The sequence below is a fragment of the Aspergillus ambiguus genome (genome assembly GCF_047715705.1).
Source record: "Aspergillus ambiguus strain CBS 117.58 unplaced genomic scaffold BDV59scaffold_7, whole genome shotgun sequence".
In the NCBI taxonomy this organism is placed as follows: domain Eukaryota; kingdom Fungi; phylum Ascomycota; class Eurotiomycetes; order Eurotiales; family Aspergillaceae; genus Aspergillus; species Aspergillus ambiguus.
The window spans coordinates 486,135-508,367 of NW_027395520.1; the positions used below are offsets into that span (position 1 = coordinate 486,135).

The 22,233-nt window shown below is 53.1% G+C and overlaps 6 protein-coding genes across 6 annotated transcripts; 3 read left to right on the forward strand and 3 right to left on the reverse strand.

The window, feature by feature from the left end:
- Positions 1-311: 311 nt before the first annotated feature.
- Positions 312-2,018, reverse strand: BDV59DRAFT_200081 (ankyrin repeat domain-containing protein; the record flags this gene model as incomplete). The annotated part of the gene is made up of 1 exon (XM_073693498.1): positions 312-2,018. The coding sequence occupies one exon, from the start codon at positions 2,016-2,018 to the stop codon at positions 312-314; it is 1,707 nt and encodes a 568-aa protein (XP_073550198.1).
- A 541-nt stretch (positions 2,019-2,559) lies between these two features.
- On the reverse strand, positions 2,560-4,990 carry BDV59DRAFT_155204 (glycerol kinase). The gene is made up of 4 exons (XM_073687419.1): positions 4,370-4,990; positions 3,336-4,312; positions 3,122-3,288; positions 2,560-3,059 (listed from the first exon to the last, which is right to left on the reverse strand). Exons 1-4 carry the CDS (start codon positions 4,501-4,503, stop codon positions 2,577-2,579), a joined length of 1,761 nt encoding a protein of 586 aa, XP_073550199.1. The 5' UTR covers positions 4,504-4,990; the 3' UTR covers positions 2,560-2,576.
- An 877-nt stretch (positions 4,991-5,867) lies between these two features.
- BDV59DRAFT_211688 (MIP/aquaporin family protein) lies at positions 5,868-7,188 on the forward strand (the record flags this gene model as incomplete). The annotated part of the gene is made up of 3 exons (XM_073695855.1): positions 5,868-6,339; positions 6,397-6,943; positions 7,024-7,188. The coding sequence occupies exons 1-3, from the start codon at positions 6,089-6,091 to the stop codon at positions 7,186-7,188; spliced, it is 963 nt and encodes a 320-aa protein (XP_073550200.1). The 5' UTR covers positions 5,868-6,088.
- Positions 7,189-7,707: 519 nt separating this feature from the next.
- BDV59DRAFT_155212 (glycoside hydrolase family 16 protein) lies at positions 7,708-9,604 on the reverse strand. The gene is made up of 3 exons (XM_073687420.1): positions 9,017-9,604; positions 8,407-8,964; positions 7,708-8,353 (listed from the first exon to the last, which is right to left on the reverse strand). Exons 1-3 carry the CDS (start codon positions 9,108-9,110, stop codon positions 7,836-7,838), a joined length of 1,170 nt encoding a protein of 389 aa, XP_073550201.1. The 5' UTR covers positions 9,111-9,604; the 3' UTR covers positions 7,708-7,835.
- A 1,191-nt stretch (positions 9,605-10,795) lies between these two features.
- Positions 10,796-18,486, forward strand: acyA (adenylate cyclase acyA). Its single transcript, XM_073688982.1, has 2 exons — positions 10,796-11,605; positions 11,983-18,486. The coding sequence occupies exons 1-2, from the start codon at positions 11,427-11,429 to the stop codon at positions 18,251-18,253; spliced, it is 6,450 nt and encodes a 2,149-aa protein (XP_073550202.1). The 5' UTR covers positions 10,796-11,426; the 3' UTR covers positions 18,254-18,486.
- Positions 18,487-18,633: 147 nt separating this feature from the next.
- On the forward strand, positions 18,634-21,906 carry BDV59DRAFT_173922 (putative sister chromatid separation protein (Src1)). Its single transcript, XM_073688983.1, has 2 exons — positions 18,634-20,493; positions 20,624-21,906. The coding sequence occupies exons 1-2, from the start codon at positions 18,950-18,952 to the stop codon at positions 21,246-21,248; spliced, it is 2,169 nt and encodes a 722-aa protein (XP_073550203.1). The 5' UTR covers positions 18,634-18,949; the 3' UTR covers positions 21,249-21,906.
- Positions 21,907-22,233: the final 327 nt, after the last annotated feature.

Consider the following 22,233-nt stretch of genomic DNA (forward strand, 5'->3'; position numbering starts at 1 on the left):
AAAAAGCTGCCCGTTCCGTGTAAACCGTGCGGTTGTTTGTGCGTCTACAAATTTTTATGATACTTTCTGTAAGTCTGTATGACAGAAATGCATGGAATTCAGTCAACGTGCAGTATGCAATAATCATTGTGATATCTGGTCATGTTTAGATAATGATGCTTCCAAAACTCCTTGTACCCATGCATAATAAGACACAAAAGCAAACAGTAACTGAGGCATTTCCAACGACATAATCCAACCTGGTCTAGTCTCGCGTAACGTTGTGACTTTCAAAACAGAATCTCCAGCTAATCCCTCTTCTTCTCTCCATCTCACTCCGCCTCTTCGAAGAGATGCTCGAGACCCAGGACATCTTCTGGCAGGTCGAATCCTGCGTCAACCAGCACCTTCGTTACTCTATAGTAGCCTCGAAGCGTCGCCACAAACATCGCCCGCTCAATCTCCTCCTTGTCCTCTTCCTTATCAATCATAGAGAGGAGTATCAAGACCGTGTCCACGTGGTTATTGGAAATGGCCCATGTGAGCACGGTATCGCCATGGCGGTTTGGAAAATCGTGCGTCGCACCATGGCGGATAATATAATTCACAATGTGGACGTACCCGTTCCGCACGGCCTGCCAGATGGGTGGCGCCCATTCTCCCATGCCATCATCAAGGTCCACACCCCCCTCACACAGTGTTCTCACCATACCAATGTCTCTGGTGTCAATTGCCAAGGATAGAAGCTCACTGGTGATCATAGGGTCCAGGTCGTCCAAGTCCAGTCCGCATCTCAGGAAGAGCTTCACATAGCTTGCGGCTCGCTTGTTGGGAAACCTCAACGCCAGAGTCAACGGGGTCGCAGGCTGGTTGCTAAAGTTGACATCGGCCCCGTAGATTAGAAGTTCCTTGACAATGGAGAACGCTCTTGCATCATCAAGCCTCAGCCCAACAAGGAGCGGCGTCTCATTCCAGGGGCTTGGGAGGTTTGGATCTGCACCCCATGCCAGAAGCAGACGTACAGTTTTGACAGATAAGCATTGGATAGCGTGGTGGAGGAAATACCATGGCATTTTGCCTTCGATGGTTTTCACGAGAGTTGGGTGACGGTCGTACACCCACTGCGCCACGTCCTGAAGCCCAAACTGACATGCGAAATCAAACAGGAAGTGTGCAAGATGGTTATCGTTGGGGTTGAATTTCACACCACCTTCCAGGAGGGGCATCACAGCCTTGGTGAACCGCACGGTGAGTGGAATGAGGAGAATCGCTCGGTCGTCCCCATCGCGAGCATTCGGGTCACTTCCATACTGCATCAACACTCGCACAGTGGAGGAGGTTCTACCTCGACGGAGGGCCCAGCCCAATGCCGTCAATCCGTGGTTTCTGTCGGTAAGGTGCACCGAAGCACCGGCTTCCAAGAGCGCCTTGACTGCCCTGGTATGTCCGTTCGCTGCAGCAACCATCAGGGGGGTTCGATCGTCCTCCCCTCTGTGGTCAATACCGAACTGCAGATTTTGCAGCCTCTCAATGATGTGAATGTCTCCGCGACTCGCTGCATAGTAAATGTATGGGGGTAGGGTCTCTTCTGGCTGAGAGAGAATCTCGTCGCCTTTCCATTCCATGAGCATGTCGATGCCCACCCCGTCGGACTCTTCCACGATTGCCGTCAGGATTTGTTCTGCACTGAAGGTTCCCGGTACTTGGGTGTCGAGGTTTTGTTCTTTGGCAACTAGGAACCGAATGGTGCCTCGAATGGGAATCCCTCCATACCAGATGGAGCAGAACTTTGTCCAGGTAAACCGATGCACGAAGTTTGCCTCCTTGACGAGTCTCACTGCGAGGCCATCCTTCTTGTCCCTCAACGCCTCCAGGAATATGATACCGTCGTTCTTTCTGAGAGCGTTGCGGTATAGATTGCTGTTCAAGAGCTGGTACATGAAGCGGCTGGTGCAGCTCAGGGCGCTTAAGTCGCGATAGTACTGGCATGCATCACCAATCATGAGCAAGAGCTCATTTGGGAGCTTGAGTAGAGACATCTTGAGTTTGTCTTCTGTCATTTTGGGTTGTATGTTGTTTGTATGAGATGTTATGTGTGAGAAGAAATGTAGATAGGTTTTATACTCAGACAATCAGTAACTTTACGCTACAGCTACTGGAACTCGCCATGATAAAAATTAAAAGACTTAGCTTCTATAGTTGGTGTGGATGCTCTTATACAATATTTTCCGTTCGTAACAGTAACTTTGGCGATAGATGCCATGTACTCAAATAGTGGTAGTATAGTGGCATGTTCCGTTATAAACTCCAATTCACTGACAATATGCGGAATGCTCCTATAGGACAATGACGATAGGAACTAGATGTCTTTTCCTAATGAATATCTTATTGTACACATGCCTGCGTTCATGATCCACCATCCATAATACTTGGCTAGTGCTCTATATTTGGAAATCTGCGCATATATTCTAACATATTTGATCTACTCCTGCATAATTGATGAGCCATAATATCAATCCCACTCACACAATTCAGTATTATTTAATAGGTACTACGCTGGCTAATAATACCGCTAAATGCAACAGAGAACATCTATCTCACATATATGTGAGCTTGAGCTTGGCAAGCTTCTTCAGGCGCTGCAAGATCTCCACTTTTCGAAGTTCGAGGTATAAGTCATCTTCATCAGCATCATCCAGGTTACTGGACAAGTTGATCAAAGGTGCTCGCGGTAGCTTAATCTCGGCTTTGGTCTTGGTCAATGGTATCGTAAGAGCATCACTGGACTGAAGTATTTCTGGCTCATGCTGCTTCTGACCTTGACCCTGGGCCTGCACCTTTTCGCTATTCCACCCGCGGCACATGTTCACTGCTTTCTCCCACAGGGCAAACGACTTGGCGCTCTCCTCACGACTGACCTGCGGCTCGAAGACAGCTCCACCTGCGCGATTGATATCACGCAGTTCAGTAAAGTTGCGCCAGAGTCCAGCGGCCAACCCCGCTGCTATTGCGGCACCTAGAGCGGTAGTTTCGCGCATCTTAGGACGGTAGACTGGGATTGAGATGAGGTCTGCTTGGATCTATGGCATAGCGTGTTATACTGGAGCTTCTAATAAAGAATAGACGGTTTCGGGGAAGTTACCTGCATAGCCAAGTCCGAGTTGCTGAGACCCCCATCAACGGCGAGCTCAGAAAGGGCATGTCCACTGTCCTTTTCCATGGCGTCTAGGATGGCCTTTGTCTGGAAACATGTTGCTTCAAGAGTTGCTCTCGCAATGTGCCCTTTCTTTGTGTATTGCGTGATTCCAACTATGCGTGTCAGTTGAATAATTCACAGGTGGTATGTGTGCACTTACAAATGGTCCCCTTCGCGTCATCGATCCAATACGGTGCAAAAAGGCCACTGAATGCGGTGACAAAAACGCAACCGCCATTGTCTTCCACACTGAGTGCCAGATCATTCACCTCGTTGGATGCACTGAAAAACTCTAGATTATTCTGTAAGAACTTTACTCCGGATCCGCCAACTGCAATGCTCCCCTCGAGGGCATACACCGGCTTCCCATCGAAATGGTATGCCACCGTCGCTAGCAACCCATGTGTCGAGATCACTGGTTTATCCCCGACGTTATATAGCAAGAAGCATCCCGTGCCATACGTGTTCTTAGCCATGCCCGGAGAGAATCCTTTTTGTCCGACTAGTGCGGATGATTGATCCCCAAGACATCCTAGGATTGGCACCCTCGACAAGGTACCACAGAAGATTGCTCCATACGCTGTCGGGTGCGACGATGGTACAATTTTTGGAAGGTGGATCTTGCCCCGGATATCAAAGAAATCGAGAAGGGTATTGTCGTACTGGAGAGTTGACAGGTTCATGAACATTGTTCGTGACGCGTTGGTGGCATCCGACACGAATGCTCCTCCACCAGTCAACCGATACACAAGCCATGTGTCAACAGTGCCAAACGCCAGTGTGCCTCGCTCATACGCATCCTTTACCCGGGGGATATTTTCAAGCATCCACAGGAGTTTTGTTGCTGACGAGTATGTCGAGATAGGAAGCCCACATAGGTTTTGGAGCTGGGAGGCACCCGGTCGCTTCTTCAACTCATCAACGATAGACTGAGAGCGTGTGTCGGTCCAGACAATTGCATTGTACAATGGCTCTCCGGTATTATAGTCCCAAACCACCGTTGTTTCCCGTTGGTTAGTGATGCCGACGCCCTTGATCGTCTCGAGCGAGTAGCCACTGGCTTCGAATTTCTTCACCGCTTCATCAATACAAGCGTACACTGAAGATTCGAGCTCGACGGGGTCATGCTCGTGCCATCTAGCTACCTGTCAATATATCAAAGTAAAACTTCTACATCCAATGCAGGAGACGAACCCTGGATTTGGGTAAATCTGGGTGAATTCCACTTGGTGGGAGGCGACAGGCTCCCCCTCACGGTTGAAGATGAGAAATCTGGTACTGGTAGTACCCTGGTCAATTGATCCGATAAACATTTCTTTCTGTTGCATTTTCACACAAAGGGCGCCATGAAGCAGCGGGAGGCAATAGGATCGCGAAGTGTCTACAGCCTCGGCGACAGTCCAGGAGTGAGAAACGGTCAGAAGACCAGTTGACAGTAGGCCCTCATATTTTTAAATATCATTACCCTCCCCCCATTCCAGTGAGACACGCTGTCCCGCTGTCACGGCGTAAGGGATGCATCTGCGGGGGAGCTGACTTAGACCGAGCTAAATTGAAAGGATGGCCACTTGGGTGCTTGTCCGAAGCCATCGGCATTGAATGAACCGAGAGAGCAGAGTGTCCCTAGCGTCGGCGCCGGGCCAATGCCTAGACACCAAGCGACGGTCTCATTCGCAGGGGACGGTTGGCTGAGATAGGGGTGTCATCCCCCCAGGAAAGCCGGGGCTGGAAAGGAAGAGTGATTGGTGCGATTATTGGGGGAGGAGGAATCGGACCCCCGCTGTCAGCTGGGTGGATGGACGCGGAATGTTTGTGGATGGCGGTGGTGACGGAGAGAACAAGGGTCAGAGTTGGAGGGAAGCAGGAGGTCGCAATACGAGGGTGCCTGAGGCCCCACGGCAACCATTTCCGGTTAATTAACCCTCTTCTTTCTTTCTCTCTCCATCTATTCGTATCCTCCCTTCTTCCACTACATCCCCTTTTTCAATGTCACAACCTACAGAGTATCTCGGTCCAGGCCGTTGGCCGTAGGTCGCTGCAGCCACGCGGGTAGTCATACTTCCATCTGAGACCGACATGGGTCTCCGGATTGATCAGCACTGCGATCCACCGTGGAGTCGTGCTCCCCCACACTGACAGGACAGATTGCGGGGAAATCCAGAAGTGATCAACTACGCCCGTCAACCTCCTCGAACCCGTCCAGGCCACTGTGGAGCAAGGTGCAGGAAACCAGAGCCGCATCAAATCCACATATCCTGATCAACAGCATCACCAGAGACACTCCAGTCGCGCTGGCAATGACAATGCCACTCACTCCACACAACCCCTGCGGTGGTTACCACCCAAGCCGACGCAAGGTAACACAAACCTGCATTGGCTAAGACGACTTGGATACCATTCAATGAACAGATGACCTTCAGAGTGGATGGGACAACGGGGTGTTTGAGTCTGGCCAGGCCTGACACTCTGACACCTTTCAGTGTGACGGCGAGATCGACAAGTGTCAGATGTCGATCGATGTATTTACCTGATCTCCGGGGCAATAGGACCAAATACGAGAGCATAGCTGATTCCAGCCTTGACATACAAGTCTCCAACAGTAGTCCTGGGCCAGCATACGACTGACTCTGCGACTGTCAATACCCTATATCCACGACATTAAACGCCGGGTGTTTAACCCAACAAGTAATCTCACCAGAAACTCCCCGTTCCTCGGCACAATCTACATTTCTACCTCGACGCTGTGTAAAGCGAGCAATAAACGCACACCGGTAACACCATGGCTACTCAAACCGCCACCTCAGTCCACTCTCATAACCCCATACTTCAACCTCTGCAGTCCCAGAACCGACCTGGTCCCCGTCCACTCCAAAGTCTATCCAGCCCACGCGATCCCAAACAACTTCACTCAACATGGATGGCGAACCGCCTAAAGAAAACCCCCATGTCTCCCTCCACCCAGACACACCCCCCAGCGCAACCGACCCCGACCCAGCCAACCCACGCGCTCTCCTCTGGAGCAGCGTCCGCGCGCACTGCCGCGACGCCTTCTCCGAATTCTTCGGCACCCTGATCCTGATCCTGTTCGGTGACGGCGTCGTCGCGCAGGTCACCCTAAGCCACAACGAGAAGGGCTCCTACCAGTCCATCTCCTGGGGCTGGGGGTAAGCGAAGCCCGCCAACCCACCCATCAAACAAAAAGCCCTGCACTAACGCTCCAGACTCGGCGTCATGCTCGGCGTCTACGTCAGCCGTCCGTCAGGCTCGCACATCAACCCGGCCGTGACCTTCGCGAATTGCGTGCTCCGCCGCTTCCCCTGGCGCCGGTGGCCGGTTTACGCGCTCTCGCAGCTCCTCGGGGCGATGGTCGGCGCGGCCATAGTGTACGGGAACTACCGGTCCGCGATCGACGCATACGAAGGCGGCCGCAACATCAGGACGGTGCCGGGATCGTCGCCGACGGCCACGGCGGGCATCTTCTGCACATATCCGGCCGCATTCATGACGCGTACCGGCCAGTTCTTCTCCGAGTTTATCGCCAGCGCTATCCTGATGTTCATGATCTTCGCGCTGCAGGACGGGGGACACCGCGCGCCGGGTCCGCTGACGCCTCTCGCGTTGTTCTTTGTCGTCTTTGGCATCGGCGCATGCTTTGGCTGGGAGACTGGCTATGCGATCAACTTGGCGAGAGACTTTGGGCCGCGCTTGGTCTCGTATATGATTGGGTATGGGCCGGAAGTGTGGACGGCGGGGAACTATTACTTCTGGGTGAGTTTGGCTTTTGGCTTTGTCTCCGTCACCGTTTCCGTCGTGGGGGAAATGTGTCGCTGATGGTGGGTGGAGTGCAGGTTCCAATCGTTGCTCCGTTCCTCGGCTGTACGTTTGGCGGGTGGCTTTATGATGTGTTCCTTTACACAGGCGATGACAGCCCTGTGAATACACCGTACATGGGCTTGCGGAGGCTGCTTCCCCCGGTCAATGGGAAGTATAGGGTATCTCGCGGCGAGGTGTAGCGACCAAACGAGACATAATGCGGGTGTGTTCTTGTTGGTCTGTGAGATCTTAAACGATGGAGATAGCTTCATGTCTCAGGGCTGTTCTTGGTGAAATAACTGTCACAGAATTAAGATTTGGTTGTAGGTATGGATAAGTTTAAAGAATAAGCAGTAATCATGCTGTGTTCTCTCTATGCCGAGCAAGAAATTCGCGTGTCTGTGTAGACAGCCGCCTGCAATCCATAACTTTCGTGTCCCATGATGGTCATAAGTACAGTTTAGAAAAACAAATGAAGAAGCAGAATAGGACAGGGCTCTATCTATGTACATACAGTTCCTCCGGCGGCGTGTAAAGTCGTGGTCTCGTAATTGATGTTCGTTGGGGAGTGTCGTACGTGTGCAAGTCCATCCAGCGAATGTGAGCACAGGAGTGGTTTCAAAATAGAACAAGCGCCATAGATAATGCTACGCAAAGAGCGCTTATGCTGAATGGCACGTCAACAGCGCGGTTGGCAGCGTCCACGTTTGGTGCCGCATGGACCGTAGTAGTAGGTGATGAGCGTTCACCAGTCTCCGATTCGCTCATGGACATTGTAGCCGGGTGGTCGATCGTGGTTGTATTAAATGTAGTTGAGAGGGTGGGTGTAGGCGTGCTGGGGCAACTTTTAATACCAGAAGGGCATGGTGAAACCGGCGAGGAAAGCGGCAAAGCTGACGTAGACCGGAAGATAGACTGAAAGCTGATTTAGTAATATGATCATGGCTAGAGGGTCAAGGTGATGCTCACTCACAGAAGCCGCACCCGGGGGCGGCTGGACTTGTCCGGAGCTAGAAAAGGTCCAGCCACTAGGCAGATCGGTACTGGTTGAAAGCGATGTCGGCCGTGGGACCCAGGGATAGATGTCTGGGGTTGAAAAGCTGGACGTCTCGCGGTGTGTCCCATCGAACGGAATTGGAATATTGTTGACCGTTGCCGTCACGGTGGGAGTAGATTCGACTGACGAGATGGTATCCGCGCCAATATTTCCATTGATCTCTCCCCCCTCCGCGGTGATGGAGCCCCACGAGCCACTGCGGTCACCGTACGAATACGACGAGCCGGTCGAGTAGTCGACGACCTTGAGCGATTTGAGATACATCGTGTATGGACCGGCACTGTAGTCCGTGGTGCCTCCCGCCCATTCTACGGATTGAAATTAGCACGCCATGCCATCGATGGTTAAGGAACGAACTTACCGATGGTGCCCTTTGCGTTGTTGGGGTCACCACCCGCCCAGACTCCCACCCTGACCATCATAGGAGTTTGCGGGTATTGGTTGCTTTCGGCCGACTGAGGGGTGAGCACGCGAACGGTCTTGCCATCGATCTGCCAGACAATCTGCTCGCTGGTCCAGTCAATGGTGTAGGTGTGGAATTCGTCGTGGTTACCCGGATTATCGTGGACAGCGCCCCGGTTGAAGCTGTCGGTGTTCCCTTTACCGAAGTAGTTACTCTGCACATAGGCGTTGTTCGCGCCCAACCACTCCCAGTCGATTTCATCGAGATCGTCAGACTGCAGAACTGCGCTGCTGACGATACCCGTTCCGGGGGCGGCCTGGATCACGAACTCCACATGTCCAAACATGATGTACCACTTGGACTGGATCAACGGGGCATCGCCTTGTTTTGCGACAGTGAAGCTGGCGCCTTTTGAGTTGTCGTACGAGGGGCTTCCGGTTTCTTTAAAATCAGAGGCGTAACCCTTCGTGAAGTCATATGATGCCGACTTCCCCAGGGCGGGATTGGGGGGGCATGCTGGAGGGAGTTAGCTATCGGCCATTGAAGCTACACGGAGTCCAAGACATACATTTTGACAGAGGATTGCAGTCAGAGTATGTCTGCGCTTCGACAAGAGTCGATGCCAGAAGGCCGAGAGCCAGACGTCCCAGGGAAAACTTCATCGTAAGGAATGAGGTGGCTGACAGCTGGTTATCGGGCCGTCAAATGACACCACCCACCAACCGAGGGGAAATGAGAAAAGCGACAGGCAATAGAGGGATGAGATCAGGATCGCAGGCGAAGAGGAGGATGGTAGTCAGTACGGATTAGGTACGGAGTAGAGGAAGAGTCACACGAGGAGATGGCAACCGGTAGTTTCCCCGAATGAAGCGGGTAGAAGATTATTATAAGGGAAGGCAGCCGTAGTGGCTCCAGCCTCCTTCGTTTTGTATACCGACGCCGCAGCCACCCGTCTGGAGCCACTCAAGCTCCTGTGGGTCCGGCCGGCGGGCGCTGATTGGGTCCACTCTAATTGTGGCTGGGCCTCTCAGCATCCGCCCATCCAAACCCACATCAACCTTTCGATCGATTGACACATTCCGGTCGAGCTACCATTCTACCGGTTCAGTCCGGAGTATTCAGACGGAGAGTGTAGTATACTGAAGAGTATCGCTTCAGAAGCGGAAATAATAGGTTGGTCTGTACTACGTAGCACATTGGATTCTGGATGCAACCACAGATCCGGTGTACTCAGTAAGCTGGTAGATCGCCTGTTTCATCAACCCGGTCTGACTCCACTCCAGCCTCTTTTGTCGCAAAATATATATCGCTTCGCCACCAAAGAGACTGGCTGTTCGAAGTTGGTTAGGGATTAAATAAAGCACGGAGTAATCTGTTAGCGAAGAATGAAAAACAGTGTCACTAGACTGATCCTATCTTGTCTCGTTTCCTGTTCCCCCCTTTTTATCCGAATTTCCGCCCTCCGATGCCCTGATCAGCAGACTGTGACTATCCATGCATGAGCTCTACTTAGATAACTTGGTATTGCCTTGGCGAGTGATTTTGTCCGAATCAATTCCAGGAGAGAACACATCATAGGATACGTCAGCGTGGACCGAATCTTGGGAAGCGGTGTTGGTAGATAGAACTCGTGAGGCGACTTTGGGCATTGTCAGGATCGACCCCAAGAGGGGGCTCTCCCTCCAACCGGTGATGATCTCACAGGAGGCGGAACGTGGGGTGATAAACGGAACTTGATTTTGAGACAGCGAACCAGTCTGCCGAATCTACGGAGGCCCTAGGTAGTTTACCCATACTGGCATTTGTAGTTATCATTTAATTGCTTATGTACGGAGTAGTCCACGAGACTCACGTCACCGATGATCCTTAGTCATCCAAGATCGCAACGAAAATCATCCTGATCACCTGAAAGTTACTCGCCTCAGCTCGGCTCACCGTTTTAATTAATCGACCGATATATCGACGTGGACCAATCCAACTGGATAGAGACCTTCACCGACCATGACAGGTCCTTGGAGCGATGGGGATGCCGCCATGACAGATCGTGAGGATCTTGCAGCTGGAGACTGCACGGACATCCCTCACGGACCCATCCGTCAGAGCTGTCGATGCATCGGGCGGCTGTGAGAAATGTCGACCCCCCAGGATCTGTAATTGAAGGATATTTCTTTTGGAGCTCTCTATTTTTATCGAGAGGGATAGAGACGTACTCTGTATATATTGCGTAGAATCCGACACTGCACCGTCCGAGGAGATAGTGAGGTAGATACCCCAGAGGCCTAACAGTCAGCAACTGCTGTCTCCGGTTTAGTGGGAGAAGCTCGTGGCCGAGAGCCGCAACTCCCTTACACTCTTTCCTTTCATCTCCTCACCACCACCACCACCACCACGTCGTCCATCTCTCCCACCACACCCCTCTTCTTCCCCCTCCTCTTCTCTCTCCTCTCTCTCTCCCCCCACACTCCCACCCCTCATCATCTTTACTTCTTCTCGCAGTTATAATATCATGGGACTTGGAGCTATCGCTGCAACATGTGCGATGGCGATTTTTGACCGTTGTCGCTCTTCCTTCAGAACATGAAGCTCTCGGGCCACCGTCACCCTCCCGACGCCAACTACCACGTTCTACTCAGCTGTATAACCTCATTCCCCCTTATTCTGTTCGCCCTGTATATTCTTCCACACCGTCCCATATAATTCTTACCGACCGCTATTCTTGATTCACCCCGACCGCCCCTCCTACCTGATTCGCCGCCGTCGCACCCGTTCCCCGTTTGTCTTGCAGTCCTCGACCGTGATCGCATAACAATTCACGATCCCCAGCCGAAAAATCCTGTGCGTCCCTGACATCGAACCTCTGGAGATTCCGATTGATGGTGGCTTTTGTCTTTCTATGTTTTCGCCCCTTCGGTCTACCGTTCCCCAACTCCTCCCCCGCGTTTCCCATAACCAACGCCTCCATCCCGGATCCTTGAGGCATGGCCTCCCGTGGTGGTGACCGTCCGGAAGAGAGACACAGCTCCGAAAGCTCAGGTGCGCATAGCTGGATGTCCCAGGAGACGGTCAGGGAGGATCAATCCCCGCGCCGACTCCCAACCCAAGCCATGTCCAACGGTCGCGGGTTATCTCCGTTCCCGCCATCTGCAAGAGCGGACAGGTAAGAAAGGATCTTAGATTCCCTGTTTGCGTCCCATCTTGTCTCGCTCGACTTTCCCGCTTCAGTCTCGTCTCTTTCGGCCCTTTACTGTGACTCCCTTGGATGCGTGAAGTCGCAAACAATGCGATCCCATGGGTTGCTATTTTTGAATGCCACGCATCAGGCGGGGATCTGCCTGGATGGATCTGTTGTCCCACAATGCGCTCCATTCTCCCCCTGAAAAAAATTGAAGACACAACGCTTTGCCCGCTCTTTATTGTCACGTGGAACAACCTTGTTCTCCGTGTTCATCCTGAAACTGTCCTGATTCACCAATGTCGAGACGTAACAAATGGTGGTCGTTTTAGTTTCATCCGACGCAGGCTGACTTTTCTCAGATCCCGTTCACAGGGTCGAAAACCGCCTCCGCCCGCCCTAGGCACATCTACCGAGTTTAATACTTCTATGTTCTCTCGTGCCTCTCCAGATGTTTCCCCAACCGACTTGCGCAAAGGTTCAGGGTTTGCCAGCCATCGGAAAGCTTTGGCTGTGCTAGGTGCGGAGGACCCTGGCCCTCCCCCGACCTCAAGCTCCAGTTCTCGACCTTCCCATTTGAATCCCAACCAAATCGACTACTTTCACCAAGATCCGAACGCTTCGCGGTCTTCGTCGCCCAAGATGGCTCCAACGGATCCACCGGGCACATTCTTCCATGATTCCGAACATGAAGCGTCGCCCGCCTCGGCGTCATTTCGTCCAGGAACCGGCCGCACGTACGCCAGTGAACCCCTTGATGTCGATTACGATATGGACAATCGACGGCCGTCGGTAGCCAGCGCCACCACTGTCAGTAGCCAAGGCTCCAAATCGAGCACAGGTGCTCGGTTCCGGAAGAAGCTGCAGGGTTTTTTTGGCGACGAGTATTTGGGGACGGGTGAACCAAGACCCGAATCGGAACACTCAGCACACTTGCAGCCGGGAAACTCTTCTCACACCGAACGTCACTTCAGCCGCGAGAGAGCCAATTCCGACGGAACCCGGCCCGCACCAGGGCTCTCAAACGATGGTTCGTCCTCACAGAACGTGCAACCGTCTACAGGTCTCCCCTCCAGCGAGATTACCCCCTGGCTATACCAGAGTTTCAATGACATCCCTCAGTACGGGGAGGCTCCGGTCCGTGAGGCCCCCACCGACAGATCCCGTGCTGCCGCCAACGCCAACGCCGCGCAGAGAGACCAGGGACGGCGACATCTGGGTGGTCATCGCCATTCTCGGAGCAAGGAGGAGAAACCAACGGCGGCCGGTGATCTTGCTGGCTACCCGGCGCGCCCATCCACTGGGCGGGATGATCTTTCCCTTGGACTTAGACCATCGAGGGAGGGAAGCTTCCAGTATCCATCCGCGATGAATTCGACATCCACCCTCGTTGGCCGTTCGACTAGTCCTACGCCCAGTGTTCAAAGTGCTTATGCTCGCGAACAAGGACAGAACTCACCAGGACCCGGTTCCAACAAGCGATCCATACTGGATAAAATACGCCGCCCTATTGGACACGGCCCGCTGAAACATTTTCCGGGAGCAAAGGGTGCCCACGACGCGTCCAAGCTCCCCTCCAAAACCTCTCGACGGGATCCTTCCCCTGCCAGAAGAGGACGCCAGGGTAGTCTCGAAAGTGGGACCGCATCGCCACGATACCCGGATGTAAGCGACTCGGATCGTAAACGAGATCCCCGAATCGTTCTGGGCTCCGCGAAGATCCGTAATCGTCGCCCCGGTGCCGAGACCCCAGCTCGGGAGACAAGGGGCGTCGAAGAGCCAGGGATGTGGACGCTTGATACAGACCTCTCCCATATGGAAGGGATCGTAAACGAGAAGACTGGCGTCATCTCCGGTGACAGACATCGGCCAATCAATGGGGCCTCCTTCGAGGATCACGGAGGCAGGGTCGGGCACTGGGACGCGCCAGAAAGTTGGCATGTCAAGAAGCATGGAGATGAAAATACAGCTAGACTGCCCACGACTGCTCAAGCAACTGCTCGGGCTGCACCGGATGCCGATGGTGTGTCTTACTTTATCCGTGTTTTCCGTATTGACTCGACCTTTGCCACATTATCGACAGGGTTGAATGCTACGGTTGCCGATATCCTTGTGCTTCTAGGCCGAAAGTCTTTCCTCACTGAGCATCTTAACAATTACGAAATTGTCATGCGGAAGAACGATCTCTCCAGGCAACTGGACCCTGGTGAAAAGCCCATTCTAATGCAGAAGCGCATGCTCGAGCAAATCGGTTATACCCAAAAGGACAGGCTTGAGGAGATTGGCCGGGAAGACCATAGCTATATCCTGCGTTTCACCTTTCTTCCCACAAAGCTGAGCGGGCTCAGCAGTCTCCAAGGCGAACCTGGCTTTAATAAGATGCAAAAGTTCAGCCATGTTGACCTTCAGGGCCGGAGCCTCGTGACAATTCCCATCACCCTCTACAAGAAAGCTTCCGAGATTATATCCCTGAACTTATCGCGCAATCTGGCCTTGGATGTTCCGAAAGATTTTATACAAGGCTGTATCAATTTGCGGGAGATCAAGTTCATTGGTAACGAAGCCCAGCAGTTACCTGCGAGCTTTGGCCTTGCAAGTCGCTTGACCTACCTGGATGTCTCAAATAACCTCTTGGAAAACCTGGACCACACTAATCTGGACCAGCTGCACGGCCTCGTCAGTATGAAGATGGCGAACAACAAGCTAACGGAATTGCCGAGTTACTTCGGAGCCTTTGGATTTCTGAGGAGTCTCAACATCTCGTCAAACAACTTCCAGGTCTTTCCGGAGTTCCTCTGTAATCTCAAGAGCTTGGTCGATCTGGATATCAGCTTCAACAATATCTCTGAACTCCCGAACATCGGCAAGCTGAGCACCCTTGAGCGGATTTGGATGACGAATAATGTCATAAAGGGCCCATTGGACGAGTCCTTTAAGGATTTGGTTAATCTCAAAGAGATTGACGCACGGTTCAACGAAATCACCAATATCGACAAGCTATGTTTATTGCCGCGTCTGGAGCAGCTCCAGATTGGCCACAATGCTGTCTCGAAGTTCCGCGGATCTTTCCCAAAGTTGCGGACGCTGCTTCTTGATCACTGTCCCATCACGCAGTTCGACATTGATGCTCCTATGCCCACCCTCTCGTCTCTTAACATTGCCTCCGCCAAACTAGTCCAATTTCGAGACTCGCTGTTCGAGCATTTGCCCAACTTGACGAAGCTTGTCCTCGACAAGAATCATTTTGTGTCGATGTCACAGCACATTGGAAAGCTTCGCAGGCTTGAGCATTTCAGTATGATCAAGAACCCCCTTGCCTCACTTCCAGCTACGATTGGATGCTTAACAGAGCTCCGTTACCTGAACTTGCGAGAGTGCAATTTGAGTCGTTTGCCTCCAGAGATTTGGTATTGTCTCAAACTCGAGACCCTGAATGTGTCCTCAAACGTGCTAGATAGCTTCCCGAAGCACGGGGGCCCTCTTCCTCACCCTCCCAGCGAGGCTGGTGGAACACCCTTACCGACTCCAGGGGTTTCGACCACTCCCAGCTATGAGGACATGGGTACTCTTGCCGAGGAAGAACCTCGCCGACCTAGTCAAACGTCTGGCGGCGTTCTCAGCACAGGGAGCTCTCCAAATGGAGGCTACCGAAAACCTTCTGTGGCATCCTCCCTGGGGCAGACGGGCAGGAAGGTTTCCGCCGCGCGGTCTGTTAATGAGGGTAGTCCGTCGTCTCGGAAGGATTCCAATTTTTCCCAGCATGTTGCGACCACCTTCGGTGGTTCCCTTCGGAATTTATATCTCGCGGATAACAGACTGGAGGACGATATCTTCCGCGAACTGTCTTTGATTCCTGAGTTGCGGGTGGTGAATCTCTCATACAATGAATTGACGGAACTGCCACAGGGTCTGCTGAGACGGTGGCCATTCCTGGCTGATCTGTACCTCTCGGGTAATGAGTTGACATCGCTGCCTTCCGATGACCTTGAAGAAGGGAGCAACTTGAAAGTCCTCCATATCAATGCAAACCGGTTCCAAGTCCTCCCGGCCGAACTGTGCAAAGTCAGCAAGCTGGCGATCCTCGATGTTGGGAGCAATGCATTGAAGTATAATGTGACCAACTGGCCCTATGACTGGAACTGGAACTGGAACCGGAACCTCAAGTACCTGAACTTTTCCGGAAACAAACGCCTGGAAATCAAGCCAAATATATCGTCGCTTGGATCGCCAGCCGCCCAAGGAACTGATCTGACGGACTTCAATTCTCTCACCCATTTGCGCGTTCTCGGTTTGATGGATGTTACCCTCACAACATCGACTATCCCTGAGGAAAACGAAGATCGGCGTGTGCGAACATCAGCTTCCTTAGCAGGTTCGCTCGCATACGGTATGGCGGATTTCCTTGGGAAGAGTGAGCACCTGTCTATTATCGATATGATCGTGCCTCGCTTGAAACCAGACAACGTTGAAACTGTTGTGGGAATGTTTGATGGACAATCACAGTCGACGGGTGGCTCAAGAATAGCCAAGTTCTTACATGAAAACTTCCTTCAAACCTTCTCTGGAGAGCTCAAAAAACTGCGACCAGAGGAACGCGAAACACCTTTGGACGCATTGCGCAGATCTTTCTTGGCATTGAACAAGAACATGGCTTTTGCTTGCTATCGGTCTCTTGATGATCAGGATGTTAGGCAATACCATGAGGATGCCGACCAGAAGAAGGTGCGCTTGACAAAAGATGATATCCGGTCTGGTGGGACTGCTACTGTGCTCTACTTGCGCAACATGGATCTATACGTTGCCAATGTTGGTGATGCTCGGGCGATCCTTGTCAAATCGGATGGTTCGCTCCGGCATTTGACTCGAAACCATGACCCTGCGGAATCTCACGAACGGGAAAGAATCCGTGCCGCCGGTGGATTCGTCTCTCGCCACGGGAAGCTCAATGATATTCTGTCTGTATCTAGGTGTTTTGGTCACTTCTCACTGATGCCCGCAGTCATTGCCGCCCCGCATACTATGCACGTCAACCTTACTGAGCAAGATGAGATGATTATCTTGGCATCCAGGGAGCTTTGGGACTACGTGACACCCGATCTGGCCGTTGATGTGACAAGGGCTGAGCGTAGGGATCTCATGGTCGCAGCGCAAAAGATCAGGGACCTTGCCATTTCCTTTGGAGCAACGAACAAGCTCATGGTCATGATTCTGGGAGTTGGCGATCTGAAGAAACGGGAAAAGCGTATCAGAAACCAGAGTGTTTACATGGGACCTCCTGAGGAGCAACTGATCACGAGCACGAAGCGCCCTAAGAAGCCGGCTAACATGCCTGGTGACTCTCGCCTCGCACGCTTTGAATATGTGGATGCTCCTGTAGGGGAACTTGCCATCATCTTCACTGATATTAAGAAGTCCACTAGCCTCTGGGAGACTTGTCCTGATGCTATGCGGTCTGCCATCCAAATCCACAACGACATTCTACGTCGACAACTGGGTATCATTGGTGGATATGAAGTCAAGACTGAAGGAGATGCGTTCATGGTTGCGTTTTCAACGACGACTGCGGCATTGCTCTGGTGCTTTAACTGCCAAACCCAGCTTCTGGAAGCTGAATGGCCAACGGAGATCCTTGAACAACCCCAGTGCCAAGTTCAGTACGACATGGACAACAACATCATCTTCCGCGGATTGTCTGTTCGGATGGGTGTTCACTGGGGAGAGCCTGTGTGTGAAAAGGATCCAGTGACCAACCGAATGGATTATTTTGGCCCCATGGTCAACCGGGCATCGCGTATCTCTGCCGTGGCCGATGGCGGACAGATCTTTGTGTCATCGGACTTCATGAGCGATATTCAGCGCAATCTAGAAGTGTTCGCCGACAGTGAACGCGCCGCCTCGACTGGCTCGGAGGAAAGCTATGCCATGGATAATCTTGGATACAACATTCGCCGCGAACTTCAACAGCTGAACAGCCAAGGCTTCGTCATCAAGGACCAGGGAGAGCGCAAACTGAAGGGCCTCGAGAATCCTGAGCCGCTTTACCTCATTTACCCTCACTCTCTGTCTGGCCGGTTAACAAGCGTGGAGCAGAATGCTGCCCCTGAGAATGCCCCAACTACCATCAGCAAGCATTCCCAGCTCGAGATCCAGACCGATCTTATATGGCGACTGTGGGAGATCACTCTCCGTCTGGAGAGACTCTGTGGAGCATTGGAATACCCTGGCGAGACGCGACTCAAAGAGCCAAACGTTGCCCTGTTCAACGTCGTCAAGAATCACGGCGGCGAACTAGCCGATTCGACGGTGGTCAGCCTTGTCGAGCAGCAGGTTACCCGCATCGAGATGACAATCACTACTCTCAGCATCCGCAATATTCTACGACCCTTCCAGCCTGGTGATTGTCTTGCCGACCACGCAATGCCCATTGCGGCTGTTATGCAAGAATTGCAGACCCAACTGGCAGAGTACCGGGCGCTGAAGGGACAGGCTTCTACCGGTGCTGCGGGCATCGCCGGTATGTCTCCAAGTTACGGGCCTGATATACAGTATCCCGAATCTAGCCCATCGTCTTCCTCGTTGCTTCAGATGGCGCATCCCAGCCAGGACCTCAACCTGAACGGGGCACATTCTTAAGCATGCATGTATTTATGACCGAAATATGGCTGTCTCTATTATCCTTTCATGTTAGGTGTTGTTTTGTTTCCCTCTCTTACTGCGGACTGGCGTCTTGTGGAGTGGCGGGATGTCCAGTATTTTCGACGCATGGGTAGGAGCTACGGTGAATATTGTCTGTTTTGGTTCCTTTGGATATTTTATTTGGGATGTGGTGCTGTATTTAGTGAACCAATGCAGGCATGATACATGAACTTGAGATAGAAGTATGGAACTGTGGTTGCAGTAGTGAGGTAATGCCGGCTTAGTCAGTCAATGACGTCGATCACGTGACAGAAGCTTCCTGGTTTTCATTTACCAACGTTTTGACGTTGCCTCCTCTCATCTCATTCTATCCGTACCTGATCTTCCAGTGGCTCTGCTTTGTACATACCACTGCCAGAGCTACAATCCACATCTTTCACGATCTGCACGTTACCCTTTCCAACTCTCACCTCTCGCTGACCGTTGGCTTGGCTCCTGATCGTTTCGGACCCGCCCTGTTGCCCCGGATACGGCACTCCACGTTGGCTTTCTGTCATTATTGACGAATCGAAAATATCACGATTGTCTCTTCCGTTTCCCCCCCATTTCATTTAATATATGGACTCTATCAATACCTGCTTTTGACTTTCCCCAAATACTTCTGCTTTGGTGACGACTAGTCTAGTTTTCGCCATGGCCGACGAACTGGACTACCTCTCCTCTGATTTCGACCTGAATTCCCTGACAGTCCCGCGCCTACGGTCCATCCTCGTCAACCACGATGTCTCGTATCCGGCATCCGCAAAGAAGGCTCAGCTCATTCGCATTCTAGAAGAGGAGGTTTTGCCGCAGGCTAAGAAACTCCTGCGAGAGCGAGACCGCGTCAAGCGAACCAGCGATGGCATCACGGACATGGGCAGTCGCGCAACCTCCATCGTCAGCGACTTTGACGACCGCAACCGGGACTCGATCCCCCCTCGGTCGACCCCGTCCACGGTGTCAGCCGCGACCGGTACACGGAGGGGCCGCTCGAAAACCAGCGCGCGCGCCTCCACCGTGGACACCGACGACAATCGCGCGCCTGCCACCCCCGCGACCTCCTCGAGGCGGACCCCCGCGCGCTCGGAGGCTAGACGATCCCGCATGACCGACCTCGACCCCCGTCACGATACCCCGACTACCCCGGCCATGGCGGAGACCGTTTCGCCGCGGAAATCCACCGCGCGGAAACTGCGCCGGAGTGAGATGACGCCCTCCACCGAGCCGGAGCTCCCTGTTGCGTCGGTCAAGACGGAGCCGCGCGACGAGAGCGTGTTCACCGATGATAATCCGTTCCAAAGCGGGAGCTCGCCTGCCCCGTGGGAGAACCGGAGTAGTGCGAAACGGAAGAGCGCTTCTCGCATCTCGACAGAGAGTCCTGCGTTTAGTCAGGGCTTGCGCGCCCGCAAATCCGATGTTGGTACTGTGGTCTCTACGAGGACTTCGTTGGGATCGCCGGCGTCTCGGATGCGGACACCAAAGAAGGAAGAGCCACAGTCGGAGGAAGAAGAGGGCGATGAGAGCGAGCTTAGTGCCGGGGAGGAGTTTACGCCTGAGGAGCAATTGGCCCTGGAGCGCGAGCACGCGGATTTGATGTATGCGCCCCGAGGTCAAGATCGTCGGGTGCGCAAGCAGGGCGCAGCCAGTCGCGCTGCTCCCTGGTTGGTAATTCTTCTGTTGTTCGGTGGGTTTGGAGCCTGGTGGCGCAAGGAGAAGATCGAGATTGGCTTCTGCGGCATTGGAAAGCCTACCTGGTCTCTCGCGGAGACGAGAGTACCTGAATGGGCCGATGTGCTCGAGCCGCAGTGTGAGCCTTGCCCTCCACATGCCTTCTGTTATCCTAACTTCCAGGCTCTCTGTGAGCATGATTTCTTGCTCAAACCGCACCCCTTGTCGCTGGGTGGGCTTGTCCCGCTCCCCCCTACATGTGAACCGGACAGCGAAAAGGCGCGGCGGGTCAAGGCTGTCGCAGACAAGGCGGTCGAAGAGCTCCGCGATCGTCGCGCGAAGTGGGAATGCGGTGAGCTGGCGGATGATGGGAAAGAGGCGGAAGGCCCGGAGATCAGCGAGGCCGATTTGCGACAAGAGGTCGGGAAGAAAAGGAGGAGAGGAATGACAGACGCTGAGTTTGACGACTTGTGGAAGGGAGCCCTGGGGGAGATCATCGGAAGAGAGGAGGTCGTGAGCAAAACCAAGCAGTGAGTGATCCTGATTTCCATATTCGTCTCTGATTCTTGCCCGTGCCCCGCTGGCCTCTGCGCTGGCCTCAAAAGGATTCTGGTTCTGACGTGTATACCGGAACTAACAGAGGCGACACTACAATCACAGACCTTCATCTGTCCTCACCCTCACCTCTACATCCAACAGCCGGCTTCCCCTCACATGCGCCTTCCGCCGCTACATCCGACTCTCTCTCCTCGCGTATCGACTCCCTCTTTCAATTCTAGCGTTCTGCAGTTGTGCCTTGATTTATGCTCGATCCAGGGTCCTTGCTCGGCGCTCTGATCTAGCGCGGGTCCCTGAACTCGTTGCCACGACGCTTGATCGCCTGGCCACTCAGGCTGCCTTACATGCCCGTGGAGATGCCCGCGACCCGTATATCCCGATCGGTCAGCTGCGCGATGACGTACTCCGGTCAGAACTGCGGGGCAGTCGACGGGAGGAGCTTTGGAGGCGGGTCCGTCAGGTCATCGAAGGGAATGCCAATATCCGTGCGGCGGTACGTGAGGGTCGTGGCGGGGATGTTGCGCGTGTCTGGGAATGGATTGGGGGGATCGGCGGTGTCCTAGCCGACGTCGAAGGAAGTAGTCGCAGCCCACAGCCACGGGTTAGCTTCGGCGGGGAGTTGTCGCCCTCTATCGGTGAGCAGCACTCGCAGCATATTGACCCTAATGCTGCGACACGAAGCCCAGAAGGGTCCAGACGTTGGGATGAGGGAAGGCCCATCTATTGACGATTCTTCGTTCCAGCCTCTATCATTTTCACGATTTTCCCACACTGTCCTCGACCGTTCGGGAACGGTATTTGAGACCTTGATGTACAGACAGTTTTCTCTCTTTCAATGAAACTTACATTTTACCCTCCATTCACATTGTTTTGATCTCGCTGCAAGGGAGGTCCAGATGAATGTACGTGTCAGTGGCTGGTAGGGGGTGCGTCAGATCGGGGGACGGTGAGTGGTTGGATCGTAGGGACGATGTCATGACAAAGTATGGAACCCTAGCAGCGCTTAATCTGCGAATCAGCCGACAGGCGTCGACCTGTCTGGGAATCGATGCGTTTTTCGGATTTCGGTGGCTTTCGTTCGCACCAAACACAGGCACGTGTAAACCGTTGGTCGTGCTTAATTGGTATTTACCACAGCGCGTGCGGATTTCTTGACCAGTTGTGTGTTTCTCCATTGTCACTCCCGAAAAGGACGTACTTCACATGCAAATTGGAGTAGTTTGGGCGTCTGGTATTTGGTTCGAGCGACCTAGGATCCCGAGTGTTCGGATACGAGGTGTCAGGCGCATATCGCTTATTTTGACAATGCGGAAATAGGATACGTGGGGATGGCATGCCGCCCGCACCTTATATAAAGATGGAGCAGCTTGATGGAGAGAGGCAATGGCTCCAAGTTAGGTATACCAGCTGGACAGGACAGCGTACCCCAAGTCATGTATGAAGTCGTATTCGGAGAAGTAACCGAGAGCACGCTAGTCCCGTTTGGGATGAGGCTGCATCACGTGATGTGTGACAGCAACTCGTCGACCACCAAAGGTCGATCAGTCGTCGCTTCAATCAGACGCCTGCCCGCGCTATACTGCGTACAACCGGCGTGTTTTGCGTACGGCTCCACAAATATGGCCCCGTCTCGAGACATTGTTAAGACTCCCAACGTCACGGCATCTCATCCTTCGGACACCTGCCTTGATCCTTAGGGAGTACACCCTTTT

What these genes read in the sequence shown, in the direction of transcription:
- BDV59DRAFT_155204 (XM_073687419.1), bottom strand. Translation starts at nt 4,503, where the DNA reads ATGCAACAGAAAGAAATGTTTATCGGATCAATTGACCAGGGTACTACC. An exon ending in CAGATTTACCCAAATCCAGG is followed by an intron (nt 4,313 to 4,369) that starts GTTCGTCTCCTG and finishes ACAGGTAGCTAG; the next exon opens with ATGGCACGAGCATGACCCCG. An exon ending in TGACGCGAAGGGGACCATTT is followed by an intron (nt 3,289 to 3,335) that starts GTAAGTGCACAC and finishes TGACACGCATAG; the next exon opens with TTGGAATCACGCAATACACA.
- BDV59DRAFT_155212 (XM_073687420.1), bottom strand. Translation starts at nt 9,110, where the DNA reads ATGAAGTTTTCCCTGGGACGTCTGGCTCTCGGCCTTCTGGCATCGACT. An exon ending in CTGCAATCCTCTGTCAAAAT is followed by an intron (nt 8,965 to 9,016) that starts GTATGTCTTGGA and finishes AACTCCCTCCAG; the next exon opens with CATGCCCCCCCAATCCCGCC. An exon ending in CAACGCAAAGGGCACCATCG is followed by an intron (nt 8,354 to 8,406) that starts GTAAGTTCGTTC and finishes TTCAATCCGTAG; the next exon opens with AATGGGCGGGAGGCACCACG.
- BDV59DRAFT_173922 (XM_073688983.1), top strand. Translation starts at nt 18,950, where the DNA reads ATGGCCGACGAACTGGACTACCTCTCCTCTGATTTCGACCTGAATTCC. An exon ending in GTCGTGAGCAAAACCAAGCA is followed by an intron (nt 20,494 to 20,623) that starts GTGAGTGATCCT and finishes CTACAATCACAG; the next exon opens with ACCTTCATCTGTCCTCACCC.
- acyA (XM_073688982.1), top strand. Translation starts at nt 11,427, where the DNA reads ATGGCCTCCCGTGGTGGTGACCGTCCGGAAGAGAGACACAGCTCCGAA. An exon ending in CCATCTGCAAGAGCGGACAG is followed by an intron (nt 11,606 to 11,982) that starts GTAAGAAAGGAT and finishes GACTTTTCTCAG; the next exon opens with ATCCCGTTCACAGGGTCGAA.